At 37.7% G+C, this 10281-nt stretch overlaps 1 protein-coding gene across 5 annotated transcripts in view; it reads right to left on the bottom strand.

The window, feature by feature from the left end:
* LOC110453608 (laccase-7-like) overlaps positions 1-10281 on the bottom strand; it is a 45722-nt gene that overhangs the window by 33753 nt on the left and 1688 nt on the right. For 3 of the 5 annotated variants that reach the window (XR_002463298.1, XM_021502621.1, XM_021502624.1), the window contains exon 2: positions 5056-5189. Coding sequence is in view for 4 of the 5 variants with exons in the window: in XM_021502621.1 (XP_021358296.1) it covers positions 5056-5170 (115 nt within the window). In the remaining variant the exon portion in view is untranslated. Of the gene's footprint in view, positions 1-5055; positions 5190-5296; positions 5529-7238; positions 7423-10281 lie in introns of those variants that run through there. The other 2 variants (XM_021502623.1, XM_021502622.1) reach the window with 2 other exon arrangements.

The raw sequence follows: 10281 nt of genomic DNA, 5'->3' as shown, positions 1-10281 counted from the left end.
GGGGGGGGGGCACTATTTTCCATAAGGAATCTGTCCCACGTTTGCCAAAAGAGTTGCCCAAAACCGCATCAACAACGGTTTTGGAACAATACACTGTGTAAAGTGCTCCGTTGTTGCTAACGAAAGCAATGGGCGACCCCATGGTAAGTTGTCAGAACAGGTGGAGGTGAAGGTGACGCTAGAATTAATTGAGGGTACGTCTGCCGCGTAACCTACATAACATTTCACATAGGACGGTACCTTGTCAAACATAGGCTCATTAAACTTTCACAACCACACTTCTGAATTGTCTTGTCTTACCTACTTTTAACGTTGGGACAAATTGCAGGTTTTAGGCCAACGCGGAAATGGTTTTGCAGATGACATAATAAGCTCGCGTAAATTAAGAAGAATGTGTTTATGACCTGGTATGAAGAATCGACATTAAATGCAAATCTAGGTGACATTTACAACTACATGGCTTTAATTAAATAATCAAATATGTCACAAAAAAGGACGTCAATACCAAGCTCAGGACTTCAACTTACATTACCCCTATGTGAATGAAGACTGAGTAAAACATTTCAGTTTATCACAACAAATTTCTTCCTGCAATGTTACTTACTTTTACTTTATAATGTGTATCACAAAAGGCGTGTTGTGTTACTTAAACAGTGTGACACACAAGTGACAAACACAATGTTACTTAAATAGTGTGACACACAAGTTACAAACACAATGTTACTTAAACAGAATGACACACAAGTTACAGACAAAATGTTACTTAAACAGTGTGACACACAAGTTACAGACAAAATGTTACTTATATTGTGTGACAAAAGTGACAGGCGCTATGCTACTTGAACAGTGTGACACATAAGTGACAAACACAATGTTACTTAAATAGTGTGACACACAAGTTACAAACACAATGTTACTGAAACAGAATGACACACAAGTTACAGACTAAATGTTACTTAAACAGTGTGACACACATGTTACAGACAAAATGTTACTTATATAGTGTGACACACAAGTGACACACACAATGTTACTTAAACAGTGCGACACAAGTTACATACACTATGTTACTTAAACAGTGTGACACCCTTTACAGACACAATGTTACTTATATTGTGTGACACACAAGTTACAGACACTATGTTACTTATATAGTGTGACACAAATGACAGACGCAATGTTACTTAAACAGTGTGACCCACAAGTTACAGACACTATGTTACTTATATAGTGTGACAAACAAGTTACAGACACTATGTTACTTAAACAGTGTGACACCCGTTACAGACACAATGTTACTTATATAGTGCGACACAAGTTACATACACTATGTTACTTAAACAGTATGACACCCGTTACAGACACAATGTTACTTATATTGTGTGACACACAAGTTACAGACACTATGTTACTTATATAGTGTGACACACGTTACAGACACAATGTTACTTAAACAGAGTGACACACAAGTTACAGACAAAAAGCTACTTAAACAGTGTGACACACAAGTGACAAACACAATGATACTTAAACAGTGTGACACACAAGTGACAGACATGACACACAAGTTACAGACAAAATGTTACTTATATAGTGTGACACACAAGTGACACACACAATGTTACTTAAACAGTGCGACACAAGTTACATACACTATGTTACTTAAACAGTGTGACACACATGTTACAGACAAAATGTTACTTATATCGTGTGACACACAAGTGACAAACACAATGTTACTTAAATAGTGTGACACACAAGTTACAAACACAATGTTACTGAAACAGAATGACACACAAGTTACAGACACAATGTTACTTAAACAGTGACACACAAGTTACAGACACAATGTTACTTATATAGTGCGACACAAGTTACATACACTATGTTACTTAAACAGTATGACACCCGTTACAGACACAATGTTACTTATATTGTGTGACACACAAGTTACAGACACTATGTTACTTAAACAGAGTGACACACAAGTTACAGACAAAAAGCTACTTAAACAGTGTGACACACAAGTTACGTTACTTAAATAGTGTGACACACAAGTTACAAACACAATGTTACTTAAACAGAATGACACACAAGTTACAGACACAATGTTACTTATATAGTGTGACACACAAGAGACAAACACAATGTTACTTAAACAGTGTGACACTCAAGTTACAGACTCTATGTTACTTATATAGTGTGACACAAGAGCCAGACGCAATGATACTTAAACAGTGTGACACACAAGTGACAAACACAATGATACTTAAACAGTGTGACACACAAGTGACAAACACAATGTTACTCAAACAGTGTGACACGCAAGTGACAGACACAATGTTACTTATATAGTGCGACACAAGTTACATACACTATGTTACTTAAACAGTATGACACCCGTTACAGACACAATGTTACTTATATAGTGTGACACACAAGTTACAGACACTATGTTACTTAAACAGTGTGACACATAAGTGACAGACACAATGTTACTTATATAGTGTGACACAAGTGACAGACGCAATGTTACTTAAACAGTGTGACACACAAGTTACAGACACTATGTTACTTATATAGTGTGACACACAAGTTACAGACACTATGTTACTTAAACAGTGTGACACACAAGTGACAGACACTATGTTACTTATATAGTGTGACACAAGTTACAAACACCATGTTACTTATATAGTGTGACACAAGTTACAGACACAATGTTACTTATATAGTGTGACACAAATGACAGACGCAATGTTACTTAAACAGTGTGACACACAAGTGACAGACACAATGTTACATATATAGTGTGACACACAAGTTACAGACACAATGTTACTTATATAGTGTGACACACATGTTACAGACACTATGTTACTTAAACAGTGTGACACACAAGTGACAGACACTATGTTACTTATATAGTGTGACACAAGTTACAAACACCATGTTACTTATATAGTGTGACACAAGTTACAGACACAAAGTTACTTATATAGTGTGACACACATGTTACAGACACTATGTTACTTAAACAGTGTGACACACAAGTGACAGACACAATGTTACTTATATATTGTGACACACAAGTTACAGACACAATGTTACTTAAACAGTGTGCCACACAAGTGACAGACACAATGTTACTTATATAGTGTGACACAAATGACAGACGCAATGTTACTTAAACAGTGTGACACACAAGTTACAGATACTATGTTACTTATATAGTGTGACACACAAGTTACATACACTATGTTACTTATATAGTGCTACACTAGTTACATACACTATGTTACTTATATAGTGTGACACAAGTTACAAACACCATGTTACTTATATAGTGTGACACAAGTTACAGACACAATGTTACTTATATAGTGCGACACAAGTTACATACACTATGTTACTTAAACAGTGTGACACACAAGTGACAGACACATTGTTACTTATATAGTGTGACACAAGTTACAGACACCATGTTACTTATATAGTGTGACACACAAGTTACAGACCCTATGTTACTTAAACAGTGTGACACACAAGTGACAGACACTATGTTACTTATATAGTGTGACACACAAGTTACATACACTATGTTACTTATATAGTGTGACACAAGTAACATACACTATGCTACTTATATAGTGTGACACAAGTTACAGACACCATGTTACTTATATAGTGTGACACACAAGTTACAGACACAATGTTACTTATATAGTGTGACACAAGTTACAGACGCAATGCTACTTATATTGTGCGACACATAGATTATATACCTACATTGTTAACTAGAACAGTAGCCCGCAAGCTAACTGATACCCATGTTTCCAAATGACAAACGAACAACCATAAATACTTAAAACAACCAATATAAAGCAATTGACCAATAATCCAACGTTCCCTGCAGGTAGGGCGTAAGAATTGTACCTGCTGCCCCCAATTGCATGATCGTAAGAGGCGACTAAATTTGGGACCTTATCTCTTCTCTCCTTTCTAAATAACTTTCTTCTTCCTAATGTCTCCCTTGACAATGCCTCACTTTTGGCCATTTGTTGAGCGTTCGCCCCTGTGAGGAAGGCTTTGGGTTCTGTCCCCTGGCCGAGACATACCAAAGTCTTTAAAAATGGCAGTTTCTACGCCTGCTTAACGCTCAGCAAATTAGGAGTGGGACGACTGGTTCGCCCGTTGTCAGTATAATGTGACCGGGTGGGGCGTCCTGCTGGGTGTCTTCGGCAGTATGTTTCAGTGAGGTAGCACTATAAAGTCGGCATCAGTTCCGCGCTATCACAAGAAGACAAACATGAACATATCGCAGCCTCCCAAAATACACACACATACACTACACGCATGCATCATCTTGCACACAGGGGAGGCCGTCCTTAAATGACCTTAGCTGTTAATAGGACGTTAAACAAAATGTGTGAACGGAAACCAGAAAGGGGACATAACTCAAATAAAAAGATCAGGGTAGCTTTTGTTTATCACGATCCAAACGGTTGAACCGGTTTGACCAGAGTTGTTCGTGTATGAAATAAGGTCGGGCCTAGTCATTTGATGCTATTTTCAGGCGAGCCTTGGTTAAAGCCTTACAAGGCCTCCATATACTCGAAAATGGAACATTTAAAAGAAATTGGACAAAAGATGATTTTGGCATTACAGCAATACTTATACATTTCGGTGAGGTTCCAGTACACGTGGTCGCAGACGATGTAAATATAGATCTAGATCATGGATATAGTTTCTGACTGTATACTCGCCTAGGGATATAAGATTACTTTACCAAAAATACGTGATTCCATTATCTTTGTTCATTTGATTAAATACACGTATATGCACATATACCGGTACTTTGCCATGTGGTTGCGATGTTCTGTTTCCTGTGCTGACAAAGAGAATTATAAGTTTGCTAGAGAAAGATTAGTTAGATTACGTTGTTTCTTTTGGGATTCAGTTGAATTTTTGTCCAGCAGCTCTCATAAGCGTGTGTATCTTCCACATTACGTGTTCAATGCAAAAAAGTAGATGTTTTTAAAGAAATTAACTTACTAGACATGGTTGGTTTCCATGGCAACGATGGATTCCAAGGCGTGACCGAGCGGGAGGTGGGGAGGGAGCCGAGAGTCACCATGACAACAATCCAAATTAGAGATGTCAATGTCATCTTAAGATGTACGGTGTGTCTGAAAAAAACCACAAATATATATATATAATGTAAACTGATGGCACAGGCGTCGTTTCTGGAATGCATAAAAACTCTACGCTGCGATCCCTAATAAAATTAACTTACACAAACCGTTCGTGTCCTTGCTATAGTATTATAGCAGATCCGATAAGTTGACGTTTGACCTCATATCCATGGCAAGTTCTGTAATTCTCAAGGAAGCTCACTTAGTGCATAATATATTTCATCTATTTCAACCATGGTTGTTGTTATAACGACTCGGCACATTGCAGTCTTCTGTATACACACACACACACATTACACATAGTTTTATGCAATATTGAACGTGCGCATGAATTTTAACTAGGGGATAATCACATTTCTTCATTCTATCATTGGTATCCGGCACGCAATGCCCCGTCGCGCATGCGCAATGTACATTATCGACAGTCAAAAAAGGGCGTCACATTTCTGACTAAGGTCTGGCGATGTTTACGATATTGCTAAACACACCAACGCCGATTCATTTTAATCAGCTATTCATGCTATGTAAATTCTATATTTCCAATATTTCCTAAGTTGTGGTATTCACAATAGGAAGTGATGTATTGGGTTTGGTTTTATTTTGTTTAACGTCCTATCAGCAGCTAAGGTCATTTAAAGATGTATACCCCCATGTATGTTGTGCAAGCGTGTATGTTGTGCAGGCGTGCATGTTAGTATGTTGTGCAACCATGCATGTGTGTATGTGTGCAAGAGACATGGTAGGTTGGTTGTGATGTAGTAGTTTGATACGTGTACAAACCTTGATATCTAGTCTCGTTCAAACAGACTCTTGGTAATCACAAGTGATCAAGCATCTGGTTGAACGAGACTACCTTGAAATCCTGTTAAAAAATTATCCAGTGTTTCTTCTGGTAATAATTATATTATTATCAGTATCTCTGTTATTTATATATCACTTTTCATCCCAGCATATAAATGTAATACTTTGACGTCATTCTTATCGATACAATTCTAAATTTTGTCGATAAATATTGTTTCGAACAATTAACTCGTTATAGATAGGATTATATGAAACGGGTTATTATATAATTATTACCAATACAAGCGTTACATAATCCGCTGCAGTTGTTAATTAACATAGAATCTAATGGGAAAATGAGGTAACGTGAAAATCTAACGGTACGTCACTTTATAGTTTAAACAAATTGCCGATACAAAGTCAAATTGGTAACATCTATATTTGATGAAGCCCGCTATATGAAAACATGACCCCGACATTTCAGTCACAGCTCGCGCGGTTATTGACGTTGCATGTTGTTGATCCTGAGTGGATGTAAAATACCGGTAGCATCCAAGTGAACACAAACATTCCTCTCATTTCAACGTAAAGGCATGTCATTAAGGTTAAAGTCCTCCCGAGAATACCTTGTTGCCAAGCCAATCATTTCGTTTGCGTCAACACTAATGTTGCGTTGGAGTGTGTTTATATTAAGTACAGCTGTACTGGCCTTCTATTATTAATACTGACCACAAACTCTGACAGAAACAATAACCAACGCTAACCACCAACGATAGATGTGCTTTGCTTGTTTATAGAACTTCATGCACCTATGCCACACACACGTGATGCGGTGTTTATTATCCGCATAGCGGGACATTTAGGTATATCTAAAGTGTACAAATACTTTTAAAAAATAAGTACGTATACACATGTTTGTGCATCTTAATGTAAAGTGAAAAAGGACTCCTCGAATTCGAATAATTTTAGGATGCGTCACGTCGGAGCTCTGATAAAGAACACAACAGCTTCCTGCGTCAAGTCGAGCAAATGACAAGTGAATCTAAGGGGCGGTGTAGGGACGCGGGGTGGGGGTAAGCTTGGGGGAGTTGGGGTCTCTTAAGTACGGGCCCCCACCCCCATCCCGATTTTATCAACGAAAACATTAGAAAAATAATCCAAACTAGAGAAATGTCAAACATTTATTATGTGGGAAAACCCCCAGCACCAAAACTAGAATTGTGAAGATGGTATGACACCACCTAATGCAATTACTTTACTCACCTTTCAGATGTTCTTTGAGATATTATAAGTTCGTGTACATTAACTTAACTCCGGTATCAGTAGCCGACCCATTTCCAAAAATAGTAGGAGTTTGAACATCAGAATGTAATCTAAATATTACACAGTATGCTAAAGTCCTCGCAAGCGACAGATCTACATCCGCTGTTTGAAGCAAATCCGAATGAAACCCTTGCGTTGTCACATGGGTCCCTATTTAATGTCCACAAGATGGCGCTTTATTCACATGACCAAAGAAATCCAATTTGAAATTCAAGATCAAAATCATTTTGAAAGAAGTAATCATCTGTTAAATATCCGGTATGAGATCTGACCCACTGCTGGTACATAAGTATTCTGTCGTTATAGATAAAGATGGTTTATATAACTACCGGATGTCGGGGCTTTGAATTTCGATAAAATTTGGAATGTTCATTTGTCGATTAGTGAGTTTTTGCTTCTCATTTCATACACCATTGCACACCATGTTACCTGACATTATAACGAATCGTTTACCACGTCAGACAGGAGAACGTTTATACATTAGCAAAGTTTTACATTAAATATCACTTTTACTGCAGATATGCCGGTAGTAGTACTTACATGTAAGGAGGTATGCTCCATTAGACATTACATCCGGGACTATTCTAAGAGTTATCTCCCTTTATTTTTAAACCTAACTTTTACTTCAAAATTATGCAGGTGTAAGCAAAGAATAATATATCACGTTAATCTTTTATTTGCGCCTTTCATTCATTTTCAAGTTTAAATCACTATTAAATCATAATTCATATCATTATTTAGTCCGAATTTTTCTGACGTTTTAACGACTTTTTTCATATCGGTCTGTCGTCGATTAACGTCAGAACTCCGCCCCTCTATAATATGCGGGAAATATGCGACCCGCGCCCGGAGCGCACTTCAAACTGATATTTTAGAAACAAATCGTCACTTTCACACACATGTCGCACATGATTCATGTATCGGTGTTTAAGTGTTGAACTGCTTTGGGAAGGAGAAACATATCCTTACTTAAGTTAAGGATCCCAGTACCACTGCCAAAAACTGTAACTAAGCGTTGGATGGATCTTTTCCGGCATGTCTTTATATAGCTTTGAAGAAATCATTTTTTGAAAAAAACAACCTTACGAGACTTTTATGAAGAAATAAACCGAACAAAACAACGACAGTAGTAGACTAAGTGTAAAAAATCATCAGGGCTAGACCAGGATTCAAACCCTGGGCCTTAAATTATTATACTGTTTCTCTTATGTTTTGCACGCAGCGAGTCAGAGATCCTCAAGTGACTTGCAGAAATATTTACCTGTGCTATAACCAAGACAATAATCATCCGGAAATGGTATTTTGTATGTTTCCTGAATTAGATCTCTTTCACAACAGAGACGCCATATGACAATCAGGAACCGTCGGCACTTTCCGTAAACGAGAAAATATTTTCCCGATTGGCCATCATGGTTAAGATAATAAATCCCTATGCGTGAACGACACAGGGATAAACCGCACACCCGCCATATGAGATCGGATTAATCTGAGCTCATGGCTCTAAGTACAAGTTTGAGAGATATCCATGTTTCAAAGCAATCGGCCTTTCAGACCAAGGCCGTTCCTGACAAGGTAAAGCCCAATTCAGCTGTCCTTTATCCGAGACTGAATGCAGTGTCCGACCTGGTAAGACCAGTTAATCCTGTTACGTAATATAATTAAGTTAAAAGGTATATGGTACACGATGGATATAGTTAATGCATGAGTTAATCTGACAACAATGATTCAAACGAATAATACATGTCGACTTGAAAGAATGAGCTTCGTAAATAGATATTATCTAAATTGAGACAAGTAACGGGGAAATAAGGGGAGCTAATGATTCAAACAATTTACAAAAATAGTTCCTGCATATGCGAATTATGTCACTCGGTGAAATAAATAAAATGAAAGTTAAAAAGGTTTTTAGTTTAAAATATGCCAAATAATGAATATACCGATATATTTAATTAAAATTTAAAATTCAACACTTTTATCGTAAAATTCTTTATGATAGCTCTGTCGAATACGGGATAAATCGCACACCCATTACATAAGCAAGGATTAATCTGAACAAGAAAAGATATTAAAGTTTTGACCACGTGACAGTGTATGTGTGTTACTGATACGTGTCGACTATAATAAGGTTTAAAAACACCCACTAGAATATATTACATAATCTTTGATAGATATGACGTACGTCTTCTCGGTCAAGTTTAGATACGCATGTCGTCACGTGATAGGGAAGCATGTTTACTTCTCCATTTCTTACTAACACCAATAATCTGATAGGTGTAACACTATGATATCAGCTTTACAATTCTCCTTCACAACGGAGTATACACCCTAACCTTTGTACCACCAAGAGCGTCTGGTATTGACCATCAGACCGCACATTACGTAACGTTTGGTACTGACCATCGTGTCGCACGACAGTCCGGCTCATCATACGTCACGAGCGTCCAGTACTAGCAATCGTACTGCACGAGCGGCCAGTTAACATACAACACGAGCGCCCGGTAATAACCGACAAATGCTTAGCGTTTTCAGAAATGATCAGGAGATAATATTTATTAATATTATATATATATATATCTTCCCACCACATGTGTCCATTACTGACTGTAATGCTAACAACCTCTAGACTACTGATGGACATACACGCTAATAAAAAACGAATACACACGAAAGTGTTTATTATGATTGACAGTAGAACATAAGAGGTGTCAGTTTCACACTTGTGGTACTACTTGATAAAGCGAACGCCGTTATGCTAAGTGTATTTTGTCAGATAATCCTAAAACTGTCCACGGATGTCATAAAGAGGGGTTTATTGGACGTCACGCCAACCCACACCGACCGATAAGTCCTAGGCAACGGACAGACGGGACGAAATATGCCTGGCTGCAAAAGATCATACTGTATGCACCATAAAGTGTGTACTTTAGAAAAAGTGGTAGTCAATAGTCAGCCACTCCCTACCCCCCCCCCCCCCCCCCCCCCC

Source organism: Mizuhopecten yessoensis, unplaced genomic scaffold (assembly GCF_002113885.1).
Source record: "Mizuhopecten yessoensis strain PY_sf001 unplaced genomic scaffold, ASM211388v2 scaffold7473, whole genome shotgun sequence".
In the NCBI taxonomy this organism is placed as follows: domain Eukaryota; kingdom Metazoa; phylum Mollusca; class Bivalvia; order Pectinida; family Pectinidae; genus Mizuhopecten; species Mizuhopecten yessoensis.
Note: the sequence above shows the minus strand (reverse complement) of the source record. Positions and strands in the feature narration are given on the sequence as shown.